Genomic DNA, 27763 nt, shown 5'->3' with positions numbered 1-27763 from the left:
CTGTCCATGTTGCTACAAAAGTTGGGTATTCATCCTCTCTGATGGAGGCATAATACTCCATAGTGTATATGGACCACATCTTCCTTATCCATTCATCTATTGAAGGGCATCTTGGTTCTTTCCACAGTTTGGCAACCGTGGCCATTGCTGCTATAAACATTGGGGTACAGATGGCCCTTCTTTTCACTACATCTGTATCTTTGGGGTAAATACCCAGTAGTGTAATGGCAGGGTCATAAGGAAGCTCTATTTTTAATTTCTTGAGGAATCTCCCACTGTTCTCCAAAGTGGCTGCACCAACTTACATTCCCACCAACAGTGTAAGAGTGTTCCCCTTTCTCCACATCATCTCCAACACACATTGTTTCCTGTCTTGCTAATAGGGAGATGGAGAGGAGAAGGGAGTTGAGGGAAATTGGAAGGGGAGGTGAACCATGAGAGACTAAGGACTCTGAAAAACAACCTGAGAGTTTTGAAGGGGTGGGGGGTTGGGAGATTGGGGGAGCCAGGTGGTGGGTATTAAGGACGGCACGTATTGCATGGAGCACTGGGTGTGGTGCAAAAACAATACTATTATGCTGTAAAGAAATTTTAAAAAAAGATATTGGAAAAACAAAAATGAAAAAATTTAAAAAAGATTTTATTTATTTATGTATTTATTTTATTTATTTTTTAAAGGTTTTATTTCTTTATTTTATTTTATTTGACAAGTAGGCAGAAAGGCAGGCAGAGAGAGAGTGGGGGGAAGCCCGATCCCTGCTGAGCAGAGAGCCCAATGCAGGGCTCAATCCCAGGACTCTGAGACTATGATTGAGCAGAAAGCAGAGGCTTAACCCACTGAGCCACCCAGGTGCCCCCTGATGGGCTCTTCTATGTATGGAACATCCATTCTCTTCTCATCTCTCTGAAATCATTAACAGAGCTTTTGGACCCATTCCTTTCTCAATTCCTGTTACATTTCCTTATTAAGTAAAAACATGTATGTTTTAGTTTAGCTCACTGTATAAAGTTCCAGCAATGAACATAATACCAGTGATCCAATTTCTGTAAGTAAAAGGGCCTATCCATGAGCTTTTGATTATTTCAAAGGAATTTGGCCATTAACTTCCAAATTACATAAAAACTCAAATTGAATGATACTTTCTCTTGGGCTTTATTTAAAAGAGCAAATTCAATCTTTAAAATAGCATTTTCCTTCAAGATTTAAACATTGACTATTTTAACTGCTCATTTTTAGTATTTAATGCTTATTTAATGTTTAAATATTTGCATATTTAACATTAAAAATTACCTTGCTCTCCATGTATCTTTAATTTTTTTTTTTTTTTTTAAATAAGCATGTTATATAAGGAACATGTTCTTGCCTTTCAGGAAAACCAGAATGCCCCGTACATCCCACCGAACTGGTGTTTGCCTTGGACCAGTCTCGAGATGTCACCAAGCAGGAATTTGAGCGCATGAAGGAGCTGATGACTTCCCTGGTGAGGGGCGTCAGGATCCGGGAGAACAGCTGCCCGGTGGGCGCACGCATCGCCGTCCTCACCTACACCTCTCACGCCCGACACCTCATCCGCTTCTCAGACGCCTACAAGAAGAACAAGCTCCTCAGGGAGATTGAAGCTATTCCTTACGAGAGGTCCTCAGACAGCAGGGAGATCGGCAAAGTGATGAGGTTTATCTCCAGGAATGTCTTCAAGCGAACACTTCCAGGGGCTCACACAAGAAGAATCGCCACCTTCTTCAGCAGCGGCCAGTCTTCCGATGCCCAGACCATTGCCACAGCAGCTATGGAATTCAGTGCCCTTGACATCATTCCGGTTGTGATCGCGTTCAGCAACGTGCCTTCCATCAAGCGTGCGTTTGCGGTAAGATGGTTAAGCTTTCCATGTAACTTTTTTTGGGAGGTGGGGGTGGGGAAAGGCTATACTCAGAAGCCTTTTTAAGAAAGGATTGAACTAGGCTATTTATTTCTGTGTACCAGGAAGATGCTAAGCCCTTTGTATGCATTATCCTGTTTAATTCTCACAAGTGGTATGTAAGGGATGGGTATAAATTACTATTCCCATTTTATCAGTGAGAAAACAGCCTGGAGTGGTTAAACCTGTATGCCCGGGTTCACATGGCTAAGAAGTGGCAATGTCAGGACTTGAACTCTTCTCCAGTCCTTTACTATTTACTATTCCAGTCTACTGGATTTACTATTCCAGTCCTTCTCCAAGGAACTCTTGAGTTGCCTCTGGGTATAGAGCTACTAAATCAGGAAGGCCAGTAAACATTCATTGATGTCATTTATGTGGCCAGTAGCAATAGTTGCTGTGCAATGAAAGCCAATTGACTTGATTTTATAATTTCAACAATCATATAATTATCCAAATTTTAAAAAGGAAAGCCATCCTAGTTATTATAGCTTCTTTGGTTGGGAAGCTATATAAATAGACCACTTGGGATCAAGGGGACCTTTTATGAAGTAAACAGACATATAACATTGCTTCAGGTGTGCAACGTGATTCAATATTTGTAAATAATGTGAAAAGATCACCACCGTAAGCCTAGTTAACATTATCACCATAAATAATTATTAAAAAATTTTATCATAATGGGAACTTCCTTTTTGACTAAGATTTTTATTTTAATTCCGATATAGTTAATATACAGTTATAGTAGTTTCAGGTGTACAAGACAGTGATTCAACAATTCTGTATATTACTCAGTGCTCATCATGATAGGTTTATTCTTTTTTTTTTTTAATTATTTATCTTGAGAGAGAGAGCTTGAGTGCAGGGAGGGACGGAGGGGAAGAGAAAGAATCTGGATCAGACTCCATGCTGAGCATGGAGCCTGAAGTGGAGCTTGATCTCTGAACTCTGAGATCATGACCTGAGCAGAAATCCAGAGCTGGATGCCGACTGAGTCACGTAGGCACCCTGTGATAGGTGTATTCTTAATTCCCCTTATTTCCCCTATCCCTCCCACCCACCTTCCCTCTGTTCTCTATGGTTAGGAGTCTATTTTTTGGCTGATTTGTTTCTTAAATTACAAATACAAGTGAAATTATAATGTTATGTCTTTCTCTGATTGACTTATTTCACTTAGCATTATACTCTCTAGTGCTATCCATGTTGTTGCAAATGGCACGATTTCATTCTTCTTATGGCTGAATAATATTCTGTTGTATATAATACCATGCCTTCTTTATCCATTCATCTGTCAATGGATACTTGGCCTCCTTCCATAATGTGGCTATTATAATAGTGCTGCAATAAACATGGGGATACATATATCCCTTTGAATTGGTGTTTTCATATTCTTTGGGTAAATACCCAAGAGTGTGATTACTTGTTTGCAGGGTAGTTCCTTTTTTTTTTTTTTCCCCCAGTAGGATCCATGTGACAGGCTTGAACTCACAACCTTGAGATCAAGACCTTAGCTGAGACCAAGAGTCAGGTATTTAACTGATTGAACCATCAAGAAGCTCCAGGGTAGTTCTATTTTGACTTTTTGAGGAACATCCATGTTGTTTTCCACAGCAGCTGCACCAGTTCCCATTCCCACCAACAGAGCATGAGAGTTCCTTTTTCTACATATCCTTGCCAACACTTGTTATTTCTTCATGTTTTGGTTTTAGCAATTCTGACAAGTATGAGGTGATATCTCATTGTAGTTTTGATTTACATTTCCCTAATGATGAGTGATGTTGAGCATCTTTTCATGTGTCTGTTGGCTATCTGGATGTCTTCTTTGGAGAGATGTCTGTTCATCTCTTCTCTCCATTTTTATTTGGATTATTTGGGTTTGGGGGATGTTGAGTGATATCAGTTTTTTATATATTTTTAATACTAACCCTTTATTGGATATGTGATTTGCAAGTCTCCCATTCAGTAGGCTGCCTTTTGGTTTTGTTGATTGCTTCCTTCTCTATGCAGAAATTTTATATATATATTTTTTATATTTTATTTTTTATAAACATATATTTTTATCCCCAGGGGTACAGGTCTGTGAATCACCAGGTTTACACACTTCACAGCACTCACCTTAGCACATACCCTCCCCAATGTCCATAACCCCACCCTCCCAACCCTCCTCCCCCCATCAACCCTCAGTTTGTTTTGTGAGATTAAGAGTCACTTATGGTTTGTCTCCCTCCCAATCCCATCTTGTTTCATTTACTCTTCAAAACCACAATGAGATATCACCTCACACCAGTCAGAATGGCTAAAATTAACAAGTCAGGAAATGACAGATGCTGGCGAGGATGTGGAGAAAGGGGAACCCTCCTACACTGTTGGTGGGAATGCAAGCTGGTGCAACCACTCTGGAAAACAGCATGGAGGTTCCTCAAAATGTTGAAAATAGAACTACCCTATGATCCAGCAATTGCACTGCTGGATATTTACCCTAAAGATACAAATGTAGTGATCCGAAGGGGCACGTGCACCCGAATGTTTATAGCAGCAATGTCTACAATAGCCAAACTATGGAAAGAACCTAGATGTCCATCAACAGACGAATGGATAAAGAAGATGTGGTATATATACACAATGGAATACTATGCAGCCATCAAAAGAAATGAAATCTTGCCATTTGCGACGACGTGGATGGAACTAGAGGGTATCATGCTTAGCGAAATAAGTCAATCGGAGAAAGACAACTATCATATGATCTCCCTGATATGAGGGAGAGGAGATGCAACATGGGGGTTAAGGGGGTAGGAGAAATTTTATATTTTGATGTAATCCCAGTAGTTTGTTTTTGCTTTTGTTCCCCTTGCATCAGGAGATGTATCTAGAAAAAAAGTTGTAACACTGATGTCAGAGAACTTATTTCCTGTGCTTCTAGGATTTTTATGGTTTCAGGGCTCATATTTAGGTCCTTGATCCGTTTTGAGTTCATTTTTGTGTATGGTGTAAGAAAGTGGTCCATTTTCATTCTTTCTCCTGTCATTGTCTAGTTGTCCCAACACCATTTGTTGAAGAGAATGTCTTTTTCCCAAAGATTAGTTGGCCATATAATTATGGGTTTCTTTGGGGGCCTTTCAATCCTATTCCATTCATCAATGTGTCCATTTTTGTGCCACTACCGTACTGTTTTCATTATCATAGCTTTTCAGGGTAACTTGAAATCTGGAATTGTGATACCTCCAGCTTTGTTTTTCTTTTTCAAGAGTGTTTTGGCTATTTGGGGTCTTTTGTGGTTCCATGCAAATTTTAAGATTATTTATTCTGGTTCTGTGAAAAATGTTGTTGATGTTTTGATGGGGATTGCATTGAATCTGTAGATTGCTTTGGGTGGTATGGACATTTTAACAATATTTGTTCTTCCGATCCATGAGTATAGAATATCTTTCCATTTGTGTCATTTTCAGTTTCTTTCACTAATGTCTTAGTAGTTTTCAGAGTACAGGTCTTTCATCTCTTAGGCTAAGTTTATTCCTAGGTATTTTTACTCTTTCCCATTATAAATGGGATTATTTTCTTAATTTCTCTCTTTGTTGCTTCATTATTAGTATATATAAATACAATATATTTGTGTACATTGATTTTTGTATTTATGACCTTACTGAATTCATTTATCAGTTCTAGTAGTTTTCTGGTGGAGTCTTTAGGGTTTTCAATATGTAGTATCATGTCTTCTGCAAATAGTGATAGTTTTACTTCTTCCTTACCAATTTGCATGCACTTTATAACTTTTTCTCATCTGATTGCTGTGGCTAGGACTTGTAGTACTATATTGAATAAAAGTGATTAGAATGGACATCCTTGCCTTGTTCCTGACCTTAGGGGGGACGCTCTCAATTTTTCAGCATTATGATATTAGCTATGGGTTTTTCATATATGACCTTTATTCAACCTACTTCATTGAGGGTTTTTTTAAATCATGAATGGATGTTGTACTTTGTCAAATACTTTTTCCACATCTATCAAAATTATCACATGCTTATCCTTTTTCTTACTGATGTCATGTATCACATTGATTGATTTGTCGATATTGAACCACCCTTGCATTCCACGAATAAATCCCACTTGGTCATGGTGAATTATTTTTTTCATGTATTTTATTCAGTTTGCTAATATTTTATTAAAGATTTTTGTATCTATGTCCACTAGAGATATTGGCTTGTACTTCTCTTTTTTTGAGATGTCTTTATGTGGTTTTGGTATCAGGGTAATGCTGGCCTCAGAATGAATTTGGAAGTTTTCCTTCCTCTATTTTTTGAAATAGTTTGTGAAGGATGGGTATCAACTCTTTAAATGTTTGGTGGAATTCACCTGTGAAGTCGTCTGTCCTGGAGTGTTGTTTGTTGAGAGTTTTTTTTTTTTTTTTTTTTTTTATGGATTCAATTTCATTACTGGTAATGGGTCTGTTCAAATTTTCTATTTCTCCCTGCTTCAGTTTTGGCAGGTTATATGTTCCTAGGAATTTATCCATTTCTTCTAGGCTGTCCAATTTGTTGGCATATAGTTTTTCCTAATACTCTTCTATAGTCCTTGGTATTTCTGTGGTGTCAGTTGTTATTTCTCCTTTCTCATTTCTGATTTTGTTTATTTGAGTCTTCTGTTTTGATGAATCTGGCTTATCAGGTTTTTTTGTCTTTTCAAAGAACCAGTTCTTGGTGTTATTGATCTGTTCTGTTGTGTTTTTTAGTTTCTATTTCATCTATTTCTGCTCTAATCTTTATTTCCTTCCCACTACTGGTTGTTTTTTTTTTTCATTCTCCCTTTTCTAGCTCTTTTCAGTGTAATGTTAGGTTATTTGAAAATTTTCTTGCTTCTTGAGGTAGGCCTGCATTGCTATAAACTTCCTTCTTAGAATTGCCTTTGCTGCATCCCAAAGATTTGGATTATGTGTTTTCATTTTCATTTGTCTCCATGTATTTTTCCATTTCCTCTTTGATTTCTTGGTTGACCCATTTGTTGTTTAGTAGTTTGTCGTTTAACCTCTATGTAGTTGTGCTCTTTCTAGATTTTTTTTTGTGATTGATTTCTAGTGTCATAGCATTGTGATCAGAAAAAAAATGCATTGTTTGGCTTTGATCCTTTTTAATTTCTTGAGACTTGTTTTGTGGCCTAATATGTTATCTGTTCTGAATCTGTTCAGAAAAATCTGTATTCTGTTATTTTAGGATGGAATGTTCTTTATATATCTGTTAAATCCATCTAGTCCAATGTGTCATTCAAAGCCACCATTTCCTTGTTGATTTTTCTGTTTGGATGATCTGTTCATTGATGTAATGGGGTGTTAAAGTCTCTTACTATTATTGCATTATTATTGATTACTTCCTTTGTGTTTGTTATTAACTGCTTTAAGTATTTAGGTGCTCCCATGTTGGATGCATAAGTATTTATAATTGTCATATCTGCTTGTTGGGTTGTCTTATTATTATATAAAGTCCTTTGCCTTTTGTTACCATTTTTGTTTTAAAGTCTATTTTGTCTTATACAAGTATTATTACCTCAGCTTTCTTTTCACATCTATTTGCATGATAAACATTTCTTCATCCTTTCACTTTTAAACTGCAGGGGCCTTTCGAGGCCTTTTACACCACCATAATTTTCAAAGAAGGTGTCAAATAAGCACAACAGAATTGAAATGGAGTATTAATCTATAAAGTATGGAAAACAGTGCCTGCTTCTTGGAGCTATTGTGTAGGTGAAATGATAGGACACCATGCCTCAGTGCCTAGCACATAGTAAATATTCAAGAATGATAGCTTTTGCTCTAATTGCTATTGTTATTATTTATCTGCTTGATGATGAACTAAAATCTATTTAACAAAATTGATATCTAGGTTGTAAAGGAGCTGACGCTGCTATTAGTGTCATTGAACATGCTAATGGACAGACTGATAGACCAGGCTCAGAAAGGAAAATGCACATCAGTTAGAAAAGGCTGGGCCATGCCATGCAAGTGAAGCTGCTATAAAGCACAGCAGCTCAGAAACTCAGTGAGTAGATATGGTTACAGACAGGCTCATAATTCCTTCTGTTTATTGAGAGCCCCATTGTCGCTTGGCTTTATTTATTCACAAAACAAGAGACAACATCCTAATGCAAATAATTGATAGTACTTGTAATATATATTTAAATAAACACTATTTCACCACCCACTCAAAGGTGTGTGCATAGCCTATAACTTGAGAAAACATACTTTGTTGGATTGTTTTAAAATCTTTTGATTGTTAACAGTCTCACTCAGAGTTCCTAGCCAAATCAGCTGGAGGCTCTTTGCTCCTTTCTTGAAGGACTTTATCTCAAAAGAGCACCACTGAAGATTCAAATTCTTGACAAGGACCCTCCAAAATCTGAGCAGCATTGGCTCCAAACACATCTTGAGTAGAATTAGAGGTGCAGACAGAAGTCAGAATTGGTGCTAAGTTCATCTGGTTCATCCAGCAAATGCTTAGTGAGCACCTCATGTATACTGGGTGCTATCCTAGGCTGTGGAGACACAGAAGTGGAAAACCAAAAACCCACACTCATGGAGTTGCCATTAGAGGATGGAACTAAGCAGGGTTATCTAAAAAGGTTCAAAATAGAGGCATGTTATACAAGTTGGTAAGAACCCACTACTGATACCTGGCATTACAGAAGGGAAATTATGTTACTACTTCTCCTTTGCCCTCTTTTTCTTTCTTCTATCCATTCTGTTCAGTTGTGCTTCCCTATACTTGAACTGTTGTTTATTATTTCAAGAACAGAACTCAAAAATTTAGTGACAATGAATTTTTATTTGGGGGCCATATTTTAAAGCCCTAACTTGTTTCATAATTATCATGACTTTTCTAAATCTTGATTCGTCTGAGAGTTGAGCAGTCCAGTGTAAAAATTGGGCCCATGCAGGCGCATGCTACAGGACTCAGAAGCAGATGTTCTGACAACAGGCCGTGATTTCCCTTAACACATGGACTGTGACCCTCTCACCCCTTTTAGAAGTTTCTCGTGATGGTATCAAGCTGAGTGATGAGCTATTCATCCCTTCTGAAACAGAAGGTCATTTTTGACTGGAAAAACCCCAGTCTCGGCTTTGTTTTGCCACCAGCTTTTCCCCTCTAAGTGTGTTTGGCAACGACCTCTTACCTCTGGTGAAATTTTACTTGCCGCCCATAAAGAATTCTAACCTAGAGTGGGTCTCCCTTTCTAATAGACTTATAAAAGAGATTTTTTTTTTTAGCTAGGCTTTTTTTTTTCTTTTACTCTGCTTTTTAGCATCACAGATGAGAGAAACATTAAGTATAATATTGACATTACAGTTTATTCTTGTGATTGGAGACAGAACTGAAATGGGTGGGGTAGGGGGTTTAATGGGAAACTATGGCACTTTGACCACCGAACCTTTTTATTTTTAAAAAGAATTCCTTAATGAATATGAACTTAATGATAATAAATTTCCTTAATGCATATGAACCATCAAAGAAAGATGGTTACACATAGCATTAATTGTATCATTTCTTGAACACACAAATTTATAAAGCCCCATGAGGGAACAGGGTGTCTTCCCAAACCATTTGCTAAAGGCCTCCTCTAGCCCATTTGTGCACTTAATATCAATAAAAAGTGAGAGCTAAGAAAAGTGAACCATAGAACCCTTTTATTTTAAATCCCCGATCCTCGTTTAGCTTAAGGAATTTTCTGTAACATGCTAACTATAATTGCTCTAGTGATGTGTGTTGGTGATTACTAAAACCACATCTGCCAAACTTCATTGACTAGGAGATTACTTTGGTGGGAAGAGGGGGTGGGAGGACAGGGAGAGCACAGACCCCCTGTGAACCCTCCTAGTAAAGCAATACACTAAATTCCATAAGAGAAGGATGATGTTTTAAGTTGACACCAACATGTTGATACACGATTAAATGCGAAGCCTAAGTTATCAACCAGCTCCACTGCCAGAAATGTGGAAGTTGTCACAACACAGACATGCAGAACACAAACTAGTTAACAAATGGCAGCAATCCCTGGATGACATCTTCAGAACACTGCTCTAAACTAAGTTAGGACTCCCTGACACAGAACTGTGATCATAAAAGCAGCTAATGCAGAAGATGGGAAGTAGGTCTTATTTGGAGAAAGCAAAATTTAAACTGGAGCCTCCCATATTCCACCTCCCTCGGGGCTCACTTTCCTTATCTGTAAATGCTAGGCTTGGACTACATAGTTGCTGAGATTTCTCCTAGCTTAAACATTTTGTGATTTTTCCCCCCTTGGATCCTGATAGTTGGCAATAAGAAAGCACTGTGCTCTTACCAGATGGTCTGATCCGTGCTCTCTGGATTTGGTTTCCTGGTCACTCATCACAATCCAGATGAAGTGAAGGCATGGTTCCCTGGGAACATTGCTCAGATACCTATTAAAAGCCATTAACAATACAGACTAATGGTGCTGTTGTATTATTCAAGAGTCAAGACTGTTTTTTACACGTTGCCAAGACCAATTTAAGCTAGCTTAAGTACACACATGCACATACCCCTGGTAAATTTATTATAAAGATGTAACTATAACCCAGGTGTCCTCTGCTTTGAGTCTAGGCAAGCAGTTTCTGTTTTCACTCTGTGCTTACCTGGACACACGATTCAGCCTTTGTTCCAAGAATCCATGTGCACAAAGAATCAATGGGCAATACAGATTTCACTGAGGTAGTCAGAAGAAGGGGCACCATAATGCAGGGTGCTGTATTCCTCTACAGAATGTCCCCATTTGTCTCCACCACCCCTGTCCCAGCTCCACTGCCCTGTCACAGCATCTTTTTTGTCCTCTTCAATCATACCACAACAATGCTCACCTTCCCGCCTTCCAGTTTATTTCTTTTCAGCCTTTCCCAGGCAGTAACCATTCTTTTTTCTATATATTTTGCCTAGAAATCATGCCAAATGCTTCAGTTACCACATGTTTCCTCTGAGTCTCCCCTTCTAACCCATCCAGCTCATGAAGGCAAACACAGTGGTCTTCTAGGGAGGAATTCCAGTGAGCACAGATTTCTCCATCTCTTCTACACAGAAGAAAAGATGGGATGAAACAAAGATAAGCCTTAGCAAAAGCCCTCACCACCTTCCTTCCTTCCCATTTCCCTCATTTCCTTCCCATTGCTCCTCAATTAGAGCATGGCCAGCCTACAGCTCTATTAGTGCTTACCCCTAATAGAGAGGGACTCACTGCCCTCAGGACCCCAATTCCAAATTCCTGAGAGAATGATTCCAGTTGGCTCAGATGTCCATCCCTGGCACCATCTGCTCTGCAGAGAGATGGCATCCCCCCCCAATACACACACACACTTAGACATGGCTCCCCAAGTCCTACTTTTATGGATAAAGTGTTCAAAGGACATTTTCCTGAGAAAGAGTAGGGAAATGTTGTCTGTCCCATCTCTTAGGCATTAGATAAGACCATACCTATAATTTTCCCTCAGTTATCAATGGATCTGTGAATCTGTTAACTGACAAGCTAATTATTCTTCATTATTTGAAGCCTATTTTATCTCTGCTGTCCAGCCTCAAACTCCCCAGAGAGGTTACTAACAATGGGACTGAATTGGAAGGGGTTGGGAATTGTTCAGAGGAGAGCCCCTGGATGTGGATCTGGGTCTGCAAAGCCAGCTTCCATGCCTGGCTCATAATGGGAACGCAGAGACAGTTGGAAAGTACATTCTGTGGGGGCGCCTGGGTGGCTCAGTGGGTTAAAGCCTCTGCCTTCAGCTCGGGTCATGATCCCAGGACCTTGGGATCGCGCCCCACATTGGGCTCTCTGCTCAGCAGGGAGCCTGCTCCCCCCCCCCCCGCCTGCCTCTCTGCCTACTTGTGATCTCTCTCTGTCAAAGAAAGAAAGAAAGAAAGAAAGAAAGAAAGAAAGAAAGAAAGAAAGAAAGAAAGAACATTCTGTGATTTCACTTGATTCTCTGGGACTTGGCGCGTGTGTGGGGGGGTGGGTGGGGGAGTTGTCCTCTGACCCTCTTCCTTAAACGATGTCCATGTGCATTGTCTTTTGATCGGTCCTCTCACCTTCCTTTGAGCAGCAGCTTCCTCATCTGTAAAATAGGCATGATGCACATAAGAACAAACTCACTGGGTTGTTGAGATAATGAATAGGAAAGTGCTTTGTGGTCTCTACTGACCCACACAGCACCCACCCTGTACAACTAAATGCATTTCAGTTATGCACCCATTTAATGCCCAGTGTATCCCTGTTAGGTAGTAGTGTGATTATTTTGTAGATGAGGAGACAGAGACAAAAGAACCTGACCTACAGCTAAAGGCAACACCAAGGCTTAAACCCAAGCAGGGCTCCTAGCCACCCTAACATGCGCTAGGCTTCCCTATGACCTTCAGAAGGAGCAGTGTTGCATTCAAAAGATCTCAGTGCTGTGAACAATCCTGGGGGATTCCTGCAGCTCCACCCACTAAGCTGCTCTTTTTCTTGCTTCTGCTTCTTGCAGATTGATGACACTGGCACATTCCAAGTCATAATGGTTCCATCTGGGACTGACTACGCACCAGCATTAGAGAGACTCCAGCGGTGCACTTTCTGCTATGGTAAGACCCACGAGAGAATATAATTTGATCAGGCCTGTTAAGCACACTGAGTCACTGTTGGCACGAATAACTGGACCTTGGAAGCAGGGGTACAAGAGGCCTTGGGAAGATTTCCATGGGGCATTGGGCTCACTTCCTCATACTGCATGGTCCGCAGATGGAGCCGCAGCCAGCAGGGCTCCTAGCAGGAGGACTGCATTCCAGGCCCTCCACACTTCTGCAGCTTCCAGGAAACGGTAACGATTATTAGGAAAACTCAGCCTATCTCATTGCCAAGGTTTTCATGCTGTAAAGTATATTTATGTGTCTTCTAAATCTCAGATGTTCACAACCCCTCAAGAAATGCTTTATAGTACAAGTGGAAATTAGTAGAAATCCATACATTTTTCATTGCAAAGAAGAATCAGAAAGATTTTCCATGCTGGTTTGTCTGTCGCTGTATTTTATACACAATCTATAGGCCTAGCTAGAGAGGCAGCTCTGGGTGAGTATATGCTAGTAAGTTGAGTGATCCAATAATTATGAAGACGGTGGAAGCCACTGCAGTCATCAGTGCATGTGATTTCTAGCAGTTGCCAGATGTTTCTTAGGAGCCATGCCCTGTTCTAATGGCTTTCTATAACATTGGTGGTGGTGCTGGTGATAGTTAATGTTGAAACAGTTGAGCTTATTCTGTTCCAAGCACTCTTCTCATTGTCGTATCCCATCCTTCAATCACCCTGAGACATCTGAACTATTACTAGCTCCACTCGACAGATGACAAAAATGGGGCTTGGAGAGGTGAGATAATTTGCCTACGGCACAGCCAGAGGAGACCCAGAAAGGCCACCCTCACAACACTGCCATTTATTAGTAACAGAGACCTGTTATTCTCCCTGGCACTTGGTATTTGGTCTTGAAGAAAATGGTTGATTCCTCTCCCTCTCCATGTGTGTCAATGAGATGCTAGTGCTTCCCATGTAAGTGACCTCACAGGGAGTCAGTAACTCTTAGAAGTGGAATTGCTTCAGACACCCCTCTATTCTGTCTCTTCCTCTGTTGCCCAGTACTCACTAGTCTCTCTCCTCCCTTCCCCTCCCCCTTCTCCCTTCTCCCTCGCACCTTCCTCTCTCCCTCCCTCTGTCCCTGTCTGTGGCACAGGGCTGGGTAGGCATTGGTCCTCTTACTCAACGCAGTGGCTGGCTGTGCTGTGAGGGAGGCTTCCCACCCCAGCCTCAGCACAGCTTTCAGACACATCAGTTACACTTCTGTGCTGGTATGTTACAGTCAGAAGTTGTACATGTGTGACTGGGGATAGATTTTGGCCCCATTTCTTGGCTTAAATCCTTGTTTTGTCTCTGAGGCATATAAGGGAAGATATTTTGGCTATCGTTTCTTGCAATTAAAAAATCCCACAAAATTGAGCAAATGGGAAGCCTGCTGTCTCTGATTTTAGAAACTGCCTAGCACATAGGTGACTGTTCTGTCATTCGACCATTAAACATGGTCGTAAAATTGTACCAAATTTCAGTAAGGGAAACATAATTTGTGCAAAGCCACATCTTTATGGAGACCATGAGCAAGACTTAAGTTAGAAAGTTTGCTACATCCCCAGGGATCTGCATTCTGGTTTTTAACCTTTCATCTGACTGCTTTTATTCCTGCCCCAGGCACATATCTAAGTGCCAGCTGTCCACATGCTTGTCATTCCATTTCACTTTTCTTTAGTTCTTAAAGAGGCATTCTCAGCCTTAACCATTAACTATTACTACAAACCTCAAGATTGCAGAGGTTGGCCTTGGAAGGGTTCTCTGGGTGAATCTGACCCCCCTACCTAACTCTGCAGAATTGAGGCCTACTGGTGACTTGGCTAAGACCAGAGCCCAGGTATCCTGGCTCTTAGGCCAAGGGGCCTCCCACTGCCATACCACCACATAGCCCTGTCTCTCACAATAAACCCTGACCTCACACCATATAGAAACTTCTAGAAACACTTGCATATTGTTTGACAGAATGATTTTACCTCTTACCATTAGTCTCTTCTGTAAAATTAGATTAGGTGACCTCTAAGATCCTTCCATTTCCAAATTTTTTTATTCCTCTGAATATTCATTGTGGTCAGATTCAGTGGAATTCACTTTTTGTTTTATTACGACACATTCTTTTGCTAAATGAGACATGCATATTTATTTAAATGACCCTATTTTAATGAAAGGCTATTAATATGCAATATTTATATTCATGTATTTAACAAACACGTATTAAGCTTTCAACTAATAAACACACTGGAGATACAAACATGAGCTATAGCTTTGTCCTTAGTGTCCATACCCAGGTGGACATTGAGTTACAAACCTTTATTTAAATGGAAGTATAAGAATTCATTGCTTTTTTCCCACTTTTTAAAAGCATACTACATTTCATAGTAGAAGATTCTGAGCATAATGATAAGGACCATTGCTTTACCTGTCTTGTCTATCTAGAAAGATCATCAGTTTCTATGTCATGAAAAGGTATACTCTTAAATGAGATAAACTGTCCACTTCAATCTTTATAAACTTAAAATACAGCCAAGATTAAACATCTGTGGAAAGCAGCCTAATTTTTAAAAGTCAGATGCCTTAGTGAATGGAATTCAAGATGCCAGCTGGGTGTAAAATCTGTACATTTTAAATACAGATGCAAATTATGAATCTTTCATTGTTAATATCAAAGTCATTTAATAATTCTTTTAATATCAAAAACTATGCAGTTTCCAAATGTTAAAATATTTGAGATGCTATCTTTTCTCCAGTCTGTTTTACTAATAACCCTATGCGACTTTTGGTCTGCAGATGTATGCAAGCCGGACCCTTTTTGCGATCAAGCCAAACCACCCCCTGCAGAGTCTTACATGGATGCTGCTTTTCTTCTGGACAGCTCCCGGCATGTGGGAAGTGCTGAATTTGAAGACATAAGACACTTTTTGGGAGCACTCTTAGATCACTTTGAGATCACCCCAGAGCCTGAGACCTCTGTCACTGGAGACCGGGTAGCCCTCTTAAGCCATGCTCCCCCCAGCTTCCTACCCAACACTCAGAAGAGTCCTGTTAGAACTGAGTTCAACCTTACCACCTACAATAGCAAACGCCTCATGAAGAGACACCTGGAAGAATCAGTTCAACAACTAAATGGAGATGCTTTCATCGGTCATGCCTTACAGTGGACCCTGGACAATATTTTTTTAAATACACCCAATATGAGAAGAAACAAAGTCATATTTGTGATATCTGCGGGGGAAACCAGTCACTTGGACAGGGAAACTTTAAAGAAAGAATCCTTGAGAGCCAAATGTCAAGGTTATGCCCTATTTGTGTTTTCCCTTGGCCTGGCTTGGAATGACAAGGAACTGGAAGATCTAGCCAGCTACCCTTTGGATCACCACTTGGTCCAGCTTGGCCGAATTCATAAACCTGACCACAGATACAGTGTGAAGTTTGTGAAATCTTTCATAAACTCAATCAGGCGTAAGTCATAAAATCTGTTCTTTCTTACACATTAGAAGTATATTTGGTATTTCCAAGAGAAGGGTTGATGAACTGACAATGGATTCTTGGAAATCTCTGTCTTCAAGGGCACTGCAGGGTCATAAAAGAAAATGTGTAATGATGGATGGTGGAGGGAGGAAACCTCTAGTTTCTAGCATTTAATTTTCTGGCTCATCTTTTTTATGCCTCTGGTTCCTATGGAGAAGCAATCATAACAAGCAGCTGCTCACACATCTGTCTGCATAGAGCAATATAGGCGGGGGTGGGGGGGAGTCACAGCCTGGACCTTAGCTATAAAGTAGAAATCCTTGCCATGTAACATTAACACACTACCCTTCGAAGGTAAGCTTCATCAGTTAACACACCAAAAGAGAAAGCCAAAGAAAAATTCAACAGTTCTCGCTTTGGTTTTTTACAAGTTCCAAAGGCAGAGTTTCAGGTATAGGAGATACAATTTTATCTGTCAGAATGAAAGATACATCCTTGCAAAACTTTCTCAGCCTTGTTAATGACTTTTTATGATACCAGCAATTAGTGTAACGTGCTCATAAAAAAGAAACATGGGCTGTATTTCTTGAAATAATTTTGCCTTGAAAGTATGCAATTCACTTTGTATGCAGTGGAATGGGTAAAAAAAAAAATGTCCTACTATGACTCTGGAGGTTCTAAAGTTGTCAGATTTCTAAACATTTTCATGGTCAATGAGCCCTTAGTATCCAGATAAAAGTGAATACACAGGCTAAAGAACACCCCATGTACCTTGCAGGAGATTCTGATCATGTCTCAAACTGGTCACTGACATTACAAAGTGAGACCAGCTAAGTTTGCAAAGACGGACAAGTCACTATAGGTGAGGTGGGAAATTGCTGATGGTACTAATGTCATGTCCCCTAGTCCTGTGCTTCTCCAAATATGAGTCTAGGACCTACATCATCAGCATTATCTGGGAGCTCATGGAAAATGCAGAATTTCAGGCCCTACTCCAGACATTCTGAATTAGAATCTGCTTTTTATCAAATTGCCAGATGACTCATATGCACATTATAGTTTGAGAAACACTGGAGCCACAAGCTCCTAGAATGAAATTTATGTGAACGTGTTTTTGAATAGATATCAGAAAGAGGAGTTAGAAAAAAGGAAAAAATGGGGGGGCCAGGAATCATTCTGAAAAAAGTAATTACAAGGCATTTGTAAGGGTAAAACAAAAGAACACACTGAAAGACTGAGAAACTTGTAAAGAAACACTCTTTATGAGGCAAAAAAAAAAAAATTGAAAAAACATTTAAGATGGAATTTCTTTCCTCAGTCCCCGGAAATTCTTCATGGTGTTTCATGGTAATTAGTCAAACTGTATGGTTAGATAAAAATGACACTCCACTACTACCCAGGGAAGGGAAGAGATGCCTTAAGAATTACTTGGGCTAGGTGAGAGATATATACAGTGCTTTCAGAAAACCGTAACTGTGACACAATTATACACTACTTTTCTAGAACTTAAGTATCTAGAAATCTCCCGTCTTTGAAATATAGCTGTAAAAGTAGAAGTTGAAAAAGGCTTTAACATAATCATATAGCAAACCACAGTCTCATGCTCATTCAACAGCAACACATATGTATCAGGTACCTACACCGACCACTCACAGTTTGGGTGTGGAGCTATCTTAAAAAAAAAATATATATATATATATTCATTTTAGAGAACATGAGCTGTGGGGGAGGAGCAAAGGGGGGAGGAAGGAGGGGAAAGAATCTCAAGCAAATCTGTGCTGAGCACAGGGTCCAACACAGGGCACATTCTCAAGACCCTGAGATCATGACCTGAGCCAAATTAAGTCAGATGCTTAACCAACGGAGCTACCCAGGTGCCCCAAGGAGTGGCGGTATCAAGGAGTGACCAAACAGACACCGTCACTGCCCTCTTGGGGATTCTAGTGCAGTTCCCTCTCTCTTATTTAACACCACGCTATGATCAAGGCGGCCATCAAGCACAGTCCACATCAGAAATAACACATTTTCTGAGAGAAACAAAACTGACAGACAACCTGATGCTTAGAACTAGGACAGATAAAAAGTAAAATGCACAACATCACAGTCTTGGGCCATTCAGTCTAGAATCACACAGTCCAGTCTGCAACAGCAGCTTTAGAGACAATGCTATATCACAGCCCAGGATGAACTTGCTACTTAATGACCCTTGAGCACCAAGGATGAGATTTAATTGCGTTTACCAAGTCTATTCAGTTTAATGCTTCAAGGAAATAAATATTTTTAAAAGTTTCCCATCAAAAATGGCTTTTACACACTTCACAGCACTCACCATAGCACATACCCTCCCCAGTATCCATAACCCCACCCCCCCTCTCCCAACCCCCCTCCCCCCATCAACCCTCAGTTTGTTTTGTGAGATTAAGAGTCACTTATGGTTTGTCTCCCTCCCAATCCCATCTTGTTACATTTATTCTTCTCCTACCCCCTCAACCCCCCATGTTGCATCTCCTCTCCCTCATATCAGGGAGATCATATGATAGTTGTCTTTCTCCGATTGACTTATTTCGCTAAGCATGATACCTTCTGGTTCCATCCACGTCGTCGCAAATGGCAAGATTTCATTTCTTTTGATGGCTGCATAGTATTCCATTGTGTATATATACCACATCTTCTTTATCCATTCGTCTGTTGATGGACATCTAGGTTCTTTCCATAGTTTGGCTATTGTAGACATTGCTGCTATAAACATTCGGGTGCACGTGCCCCTTCGGATCACTACGTTTGTATCTTTAGGGTAAATACCCAGCAGTGCAATTGCTGGGTCATAGGGTAGTTCTATTTTCAACATTTTGAGGAACCTCCATGCTGTTTTCCAGAGTGGTTGCACCAGCTTGCATTCCCACCAACAGTGTAGGAGGGTTCCCCTTTCTCCGCATCCTTGCCAGCATCTGTCATTTCCTGACTTGTTAATTTTAGCCATTCTGACTGGTGTGAGGTGATATCTCATTGTGGTTTTGAAGAGTAAATGAAACAAGATGGGATTGGGAGGGAGACAAACCATAAGTGACTCTTAATCTCACAAAACAAACTGAGGGTTGATGGGGGGAGGGGGGTTGGGAGGGGGGGTGGGGTTATGGATATTGGGGAGGGTATGTGCTATGGTGAGTACTGTGAAGTGTGTAAACCTGGCGATTCGCAGACCTGTACCCCTGGGGATAAAAATATATGTTTATAAAAAATAAAATTTAAAAAAATGGCTTTTAAGTGTTTAAATTGTGTGGGAAGAGGCATGCTTTATTATTATAAAAAATTAATATACTTCCAAATGAAGTGAGCCACTAATGAATTAAACCCAAGATGGCACTATTGTTACTGCAGTTAACGATACAGAAACCATAAAGGGAATATCCCTTTCCCTTTGCATTTTGATATTGCAAAAGAGCAAATTAAAAAATAGCTATTCTGAATAGTTCATGTCAATTAGAGACCAGACTTTTAGGACTAGCTCATAATATCTCCTCTAATGTTGACCAACTTTAGCAGCTAAAGGCATCTTATTGAAAAGTAAGTTGAATGCATTGCCTATAAATTCAGCAGAGATGTATTTTCTAAACCCCTTTTTAGAGACTCCCCTGAGAAACTTGCTTTCATCTCTTATATGGCCACCTTAGTTGCTACCTTCCTTTGATGAATATTGAAAACAGTGAAGTGATACTTGGCACACAGAGCAGATTGCTGTAATGTTAATAGCCATGAATAAGATACTCATCACAGACTTCTCTTCTTAGGTGCAATCAACAAATATCCACCCTTAAACTTCAAAATGAAGTGCAGCAGACTCAGCTCTACAGACCTGAAGCCGCCCCCGCAGCAGTGGCGAAGGTATTTTCAGCTTGAAAGAACTTGAATCTTTTTTCTCCTCATTCTCTGCAATTTCTTCCTCCTCCTCTTCTCTATCTCCTTCCTCTTCCATCCTATTTGGACAAAATCTATTGCTACATAATATTAAAATATAATTTGAGGGTATAAGAGATAATAAAAAATGACCAGGTTGATCTGAAAAATAACCAGAGATTTTTAAAAGTAGAAAATCTAAATGTGGAAGTTAAACAACCAATGGGACACTTCAGTGACAACAGGGATAATGACCAGATAGTGGTTTCTAAATATCATTCCCCGCTCAAAGGAACCAGGGGTTCTTGGAGAGGAAAAAGCTAAATTCTAGACTATAGCTGGGAAGTACAATATGACTCTCAAATATTTATTATGCCAGAAAGCAAGGAAGTAGCCAAAAACTAGCAGTGTCTTGTCAAATCGACAAAGGGGCTATCTTGAAAAGATTCTCACTGGTCTGATTTTGGACAGTTTCATATCAGAAAGAATAATGTTAATGGATTACAACAGAATGAATTTTTAAAATCCATATGTCTATATAGAGATCCAAAAAGGGAGGAGGGTAGTAAAAGCTCTTTTTTTATAGAAGTATGCTACCTAATAAATATAGAAAAAAACAGTAGAATTTTAAAAATCACCAATTTGTGGGGCACCTGGGTGATGCAGTTGGTTAAGTGTCCAGCTTTTAGTTTTGGCTCAGGTCATGATCTCCAAGTCATGAGATCGCACTCTGCCTCGGGTTCTGTGCTCAGCAGAGTCTGCTTGGGAATCTCTCTCCCTCTCCCTCTGCCCCTCCTGCTCATGTGCGCTCTCTGAGAGCACATGATTTATGTATGAATAAATCTTTTTTAAAAATTAAATATGTATATGTATTAGATATGTATAAATATTTATTAATGTATTAATAAATATGCATTAAATATGTATAAATAAGTCTTTTTTTAAAAATCACCAATTTGTAATCTCCGCTGTAATAATGGAGTTAGGCAAGAATGAAGGAATGCTAAAACCACTGGGTGACAGGTTGTTTGGGAACAGGCTATTTCACAGTCTCCCAGATCATTCACATAGTGCTAACTTATTAATTACAAAGAAAGGAAATGTGCATGTACATGGTAAGATCTGGCAGTTCCCACTGTGACCAAGATTCGACATTATGTGCTTCCTGCAGTGGTGCAGGGGGAGATACATCAGCTATGTGAGATTCTTGCAGGCAATGTCTGACCCACATCTCATAATGAGGAAACCATTAGCCAATTCCAGAATGTGGAGTTTTCTTCAGAATAGCTGACTAGTCCGAGGTTTCAATGCCATGAGCAGCAAGAGGTTGGTGGGTACTATTCTAAAGTGGGAGAGACTAAGGAGACATAACCATCAAATGTAATAGAGTGAACTTTGACTGGATCCTAGGTCAGAAAGAAAGCTTATGATAAATGACATCTAGTGGACAACTGAGGAAATCTGAGTGTGAATAATATGTCAAATGCTATTATTGCTTCCTATGTGGCTGTCCTTATGTGTAGTAATAATATACTCATATGAGAGAATGTTTTTGTTCTTAAGATAGGTTAGGTATATTGAAGTATTTAAAAGTAACATGTATAATGTCTGCAGCCTATTTTCAGATGGTTTTCCTAAAAGAAAATAGGATGGGGTTTTGTGTGTGTGTGTACATGCATATATGAGTATATATGCTTATATGGATGTGTGTATGCATATATGTGTATATTCACACACAGAGGAACAAGATGGTAACATTTGGAGAACCAGATAGGTGAAAAGTATACAGGTATTTATTTATTCATAGTTTTGTTCTTAAAGTATTCTGTGAATTAAAAAATAAAACTCAGTGGATGAATTAAACAGAATAATAGACACATCTAAAGAGAAACATAATGAACTGGAAAATAAAGCTGAAAAAATCACTCAGAATGCAGAGAAGATACATGTAAGAAGTTTAGAGACAGAACAGAATGGAAAGATCTATATCAAATTGGAATTCTTGAAATCAGACAAAACAGAAATAATAAATGAGATAATATTCAAATACATGAAGAGATGAACATTTTCAAGAGTTTATGAAAGATATAAATTAAGAGATGAAGAAAAGACAAGGTACAAGAGGCAGGATAAATAAAAAGAAAAGTTGGACATGGCATAGGAGAATGCAGAAACCAAGCCAAAGGAAAAAGCAGCCTGAAAGAGAGTTATCTACAAAGAAACTACAATTAGGCTGGCAGCTGGATTATCAGTAGCAATAGTGGAAGCCACAAAACTGTTAAGAACTTTTAAAGTAATGGAAGAATATTTTTATCAACTTAAACCGACTTTAAAAAATAATGGTATAACAAAGATAATTAGGATAAACAAAAAATAACCGTACACCACAAAGATCTTTACTAAAGGAACTTCTGAAGTACATAGTTCAAGAAAAATAAAAATGACTATGGAAGGAAAAGCTGAGATGGAACATTAATAAATCATCAAAATTTGACAATATTTAGGAAAATCTAAATGCTAGATTTTTAAGTAATAATAATATCTAATTTGTAGGGTTACAAAAAAGCCATTTTTTTGGTTAACAAAGGTACGAAAAAAAAATAAACCACCTAGTGGTTTAACAGAAAAAAACAGTTGTACTAAAACAATACATATTAACAAATATTATTTAAACTTGAGAAAATATATTGGACAATAAAATAATCTTTTATTTAAAAAAATGAAGTTGAGCCTGTAAGGTAAAAAAGGTGGTACTGAAAAATGGAACAATAATAAGACATGTCATGTAGAGGTAAATGGAGTTAAGGGTTCTAGGAACTTGAAATATTTGGGCTGGCAGGCTACTGAAAAATTTAGACTCTCTTAAAAATCCATTAGAAATTATGACGGCGCCTGTGAAAAAGAAATATGGAAAGTAGCTAACTACCAAAAAAGTAGGCAGGAAAACGGAATAAAAACAACATAAATATATTTTTTTTAAGGGTGAGAAAGTGGCACCCAGGTGGCTCAGAGGTTTAAGCCTCTGCCTTCGGCTCAGGTCATGATCTCAGGGTCCTGGGATGGAGCCCCGAATCAGGCTCTCTGCTCAGCGGGAAGCCTGCTTCCCCCTCTCTCTCTGCCTACTTGTGATCTCTCTCTCTCTCTCTCTCTCTGTCAAATAAATAAGTAAAATCTAAAAAAAAATAAAAAATAAAAAAAATAAAAGGGTGAGAAAAGGTGGGGGAGGACAAATAGAAAGCATGAAATTAAAACAGCAGAATCAAATCCACTGAAATATATTAGGGGTTGTCATAAACACAAACTAAACATGTCAGTTACAGAGATGGATGGACTTAAGAAACAAAATAAAATCCAGCTATAACTTGCTTTCAATTATAGAGACACGGCCACAAAATAAGGACAAGGAAAAGTTGGAAGAAAAATTGTAAGGAAAATATCAGGTAAATTTTTTAAAAATCTGGAAACTACTGTAACCAGAAAAACAAAACTAGAATATAACATATTAGTATCAAATAAAATATTCTCTTTAACGAAACCGTATTACAAGGATAAAAAGCCACTGCATGGTGACAAAGTGTTCAATTCATGAAGAAGATTTAACAATTCCAGATTTCTAAGAGGGTAACAAAATCTAAAAGACACAAAGTGGAGATTAAAAAACAAGGAGAAATTGCCACTGAACTATCATTAGAGTAGGAGATTTCAGTACACCAGTTTTTTTTTTTTAAGATTTTGTTTATTTATTCGACAGAGATCACAAGTAGGCAGAGAGGCAGTCAGTGAGAGAGGAAGGGAAGCAGGCTCCCTGCTGAGCAGAGAGCCCTATGCGGGGTTCGATCCCAGGACCCTGAGATCATGATCTGAGCCAAAGGCAGCAGCTTAACCCACTGAGCCACCCAGCAGCTTAACCCACTGAGTACACCAGTTTGAACACTGAATGGTCAAGCAAACAAAAATGAGTAAAGACATTAAAGATTTCATCATAAGTAACAAACTTGATTTAATAGGTTCATTTAGAACCATGCAACAAGACATTTTTCCGAAGAACACAGGTAACATTAACAGGTAACATTAACAGCTAGTTGAATCAAGGTGGAGAGTTTACCAGGTGTTCATGGTGCGGTTTTTAACTTATCAAGTAGGTGTCAACACAGCTCTAAGAACTAGTGTCATACAATCCAAACTGATTGGAATTCGATTAAGTTAGAAATTAAATAAAAAGGTTTCTAAAGTCCATACATTTTTTAATTAAAATCACATTTCTAAATAAGGTAAAGAAATATAATGAAAACTTTAAAACACTTAGAACTGTATAATAATCAAGATGTTATGTCAATTTGTGGGACATGTCAGAAGTCATAACTTAGGAAAGTTTATAGTCTTAAGTCTTATGTTAGGGAAAATTTAAAACTCTAAAAGTTAATAAGATAAACATTGCTCTTGAGATGTTATAGAAGAAAAAATATATATACCCAAAGAAAGGAATCAGAGTAGAACTTAATATTTTTTAATTAAGATATTTTAAGAGTATCAATAAAGGCAAAAGTTCTCTTAAAACTTAATAATATACATATATTTTTTTGTATGAACATTACTTTTTTTTTTTAATTAGAAATGATTGTAGTTAGGCGAGGGTCTCAGTGGAAAAATCATACTGTACTGCCACACACACGTGGGCCCCACATCTGAGTGAAATCAAATGTGTACTAGCCCCTGGGAATCACACTTAGGCAAATGCCTTGAATAGTGTGTGCCTACTTTTAGTGTGCAGTGTCTGAATTTCTGTGTGGGGATCGGGGCCAGAGAGGCACTCTCAATCCAGATGCCCCAGCTCCAGAAGCTCTGAGAAGCCTCTGCTTCAAATGTGCTTACCTTGCTGGGAAGCAGGGAACTGTCCAGCAGCAAATGCTTCCTGAATTCAGGCCTAAAGCAGGCCTGTGCGGTCGGTCCACAAAGAGCAGGGCTCCCCCTGCTGCAGGTGTCTGGCAGCATGGAAAGGTGCTTCCCATCTGCATTTGCACTAGGCTCCACATAATATGTAGCTGGCCATAATCGCCAAAGGCAGACACTGAAGCCAGCCTATAAAAATTAAAACCCATTTTTGGAAACTATTCCTACCATGCATTTTGTTCAAAGATCAACATGAACAGAGGGGATTCATGGTACTATTCGACAGGATGTTTCCTCCCTTCTTCACATTGCCCAGCTATCCTTGAGGCTCAGCTTCTCCTATGAATCTGAAACAGAGAAATGACAGGAAATGGCTGGGACATCAGGAATTGAGACATGAAATCCATACCGCTGTGGCTGAACTTCTTGATGGAGACAGCCTAGGACACCGCAGGCCTTCTCTAAGTGACCAAAGACTGTAATAAAAAGTAACAAGCCACACAGATGCTTCTCAAACTCCCTGCCTGAGCCTTTCAAGAGAAGTGAGGCAGAATTGAGCACATAATTGAGGGAGCTGAGAATGCCTGTTAGGCAAGATGCCTGGCCATAAAGATGACTTGCCAAGTCTCAGAATGACTTGCATAAGAATTAGATGATTCCATCGTGAGATTTTGAGAAATACAGGTAGAAGCTGGTTCTTACCAGATGGAAAAGAAAGGAACTGAACACAAGCAATCAAGGAGACAGATGGCCAGTAAGGGTGAGACTGTAAGGCAGCCTCTTCGTAAGTGCTTAGATCCGCTCAGAGACAATAAAAGACGGAAAGCCCCTGCTTATAGCTTCATCCAGTGAGGGAAGCTGTTGTGCCAGACTTGAAAGCGCTGACAGATCAGAGCCAGAGCAATCAAATTGTAAAAAATGGACAGAGTCACCAATGTCATATGAATAATACATCTGTTGTAATTCTACCTCCCAAAGTATGTTTTCTAGACACACAAGATGCATATTAAAAAGGATTCCCGAAATAGAGGCACTCTTGTCTGCATTTTTGACTCCAGTGCATCCAGTCAACTAGTAAATGCAGCAGAGTTGACTCCTGATTATCTGCATAGATGGAGGGATCTGTCATCACAGAGAACTGAAATCTACAGAGTCCTATCCACCTCATTTTGTCTAGCCGCCAGACTTTACACAAGCTTTACTAGAGTTGGGTACAGGATGCAAAATGATTGGCTGTATTTCATTCCTGTTTCTTTATCTTGACTGCCTGTTATTGGAGTTACCAATCAGTAAAGAAGTATTTCAACAATATGGGATAAAAGGAAAAACAGGAATTCTATATGGTTCTCAAACAGGGTAATCAAATGATTCTTACCTGATGCTAATCAAATACAAGCTCCTGTGTATACTAGTGAAAAAAGTCCAGAGACATTATATTTGTCATGTTCAAACCTTTTGAGAATCAAATTATCTGGGGGGAAAAGATAGCAATGTCATATTTACCAGTTTAACAGCTTTTTCTTAACAAAGAGAGGGAGGAATATAACAAAGATAACAACTTATCATAAAAAGGATCCAATAGAAAGAGGGAGGTTGGGGGAGGGGAACCCAAGACATGAAAATGGTGTGATCGAGATTCAAAAGCATACATTCTCCATGATTGGTGAAGCCATGGTTCTGCACATATAAACAATTACGGCTCTGGAGAATTTGAGGTCCTAATATTTAGTTCTGGAAATAAGAAAATAGAAGAGCAAAAATGGGAGAAGGTGTGAGAAATTCTATTTGCACTGAAATTAGCTTTCTTGGTAACTGGGAGAAGTCTGTTGATCAACTTGGTATATTCCAGATAGCACTGATGGAAGTGAATGGAGATATACTTTAGGATTAGAATTTCAGAAGCCCAGACATGTAGTATATAATGGCATGGTTCTTTGTTGATTTGATGTCTCCTTTGCTTCTAGCTCTCAATATAGAGGCAAGAGAACTATGTGGAGTGTGCGTGTGTGCACATATGCATGCATGTATGTCATGTGTACGTGAGAGAAAGACGTGAACTAATTTTAAATTCTTTATCTTTCACATACTTGTTTTCTAAATATCTTTGTTTTCATAAGAGATCAGGTTTAAAGCTCATGAAAGCAGAAAAATTCAAATATGAAGGAATGGATCGTAGTGAATACTGGCTCTGCTTTTCTGATGTCAATGTTTTGGAGTTCTCTCCACTCTTCCCTTGACCAGGATTCAGCAAATATTTGAGGTTTATCAGTATTGGTAAACCTCTTCTTATGTAACCAGGCTCTCACACATTCATTCTAAAAATATTTACGAAGAGCTTATATGCCAAGGTCCTCATACCTTCTTAACTATCCAGCCTGCCCCAGGGCATCTCCTTTCCTATGGTTCTGTACCGATACCCAGGTGTTCCTAACAGCATGACTTTTTTTTCATTTCACTTTTTTTTTAATATTTTATTTATTTATTTGACAGAGATAGATCACAAGTAGGCAGAGAGGCAGGCAGACAGAGAGAGGGAGAAGCAGGCTCCCTGCTGAGCAGAGAGCCTGATGCGGGGCTCAATCCCAGGACCCTGAGATCATGACCTGAGCCGAAGGCAGAGGCTTAACCCTCTGAGCCACCCAGGTGCCCCATCATTTCACTTTCTTATTCTAAATATCTTGATAGTTGGGGCAGCTGGGTGGCTCAGTCAGTTAAGTGGCTGCCTTGGGCCTGCTCAGCAGGAAGTCTGCTTCTCCCTCTGCCTTCCCCCCACCATGCTTTCTCACGTGCTCTCTCTCAATTAAATAAACTTTTTTTTAAGATTTTAATTTTTTATTTGAGAGAGACAGAACACAAGTGGGGGGAAAGGGGCAGAAGGAGAAGCAGACTCCCCACCAAGTGGGGAACTTGATATGGGGCTTGATCCCAGGACCCTGGGATCATGACCTGAGCCAAAGGCATATGC

The 27763-nt window shown here is 39.3% G+C and overlaps 1 protein-coding gene across 1 annotated transcript in view; it reads left to right on the top strand.

Annotated features, from left to right (window-relative positions):
* Positions 1-27763, top strand: part of LOC125104609 (collagen alpha-6(VI) chain) — a 151597-nt gene that overhangs the window by 120567 nt on the left and 3267 nt on the right. The window contains exons 33-36 of the mRNA XM_047737212.1: positions 1372-1865; positions 12424-12520; positions 15334-16005; positions 19803-19896. Of these exons, the coding sequence (XP_047593168.1) occupies positions 1372-1865; positions 12424-12520; positions 15334-16005; positions 19803-19896 (1357 nt within the window). The remainder of the gene's footprint in view (positions 1-1371; positions 1866-12423; positions 12521-15333; positions 16006-19802; positions 19897-27763) is intronic.

This window comes from Lutra lutra, chromosome 1 (assembly GCF_902655055.1).
Source record: "Lutra lutra chromosome 1, mLutLut1.2, whole genome shotgun sequence".
NCBI classification, from domain to species: domain Eukaryota; kingdom Metazoa; phylum Chordata; class Mammalia; order Carnivora; family Mustelidae; genus Lutra; species Lutra lutra.
This window is presented reverse-complemented; position numbering and strand designations above follow the sequence as displayed.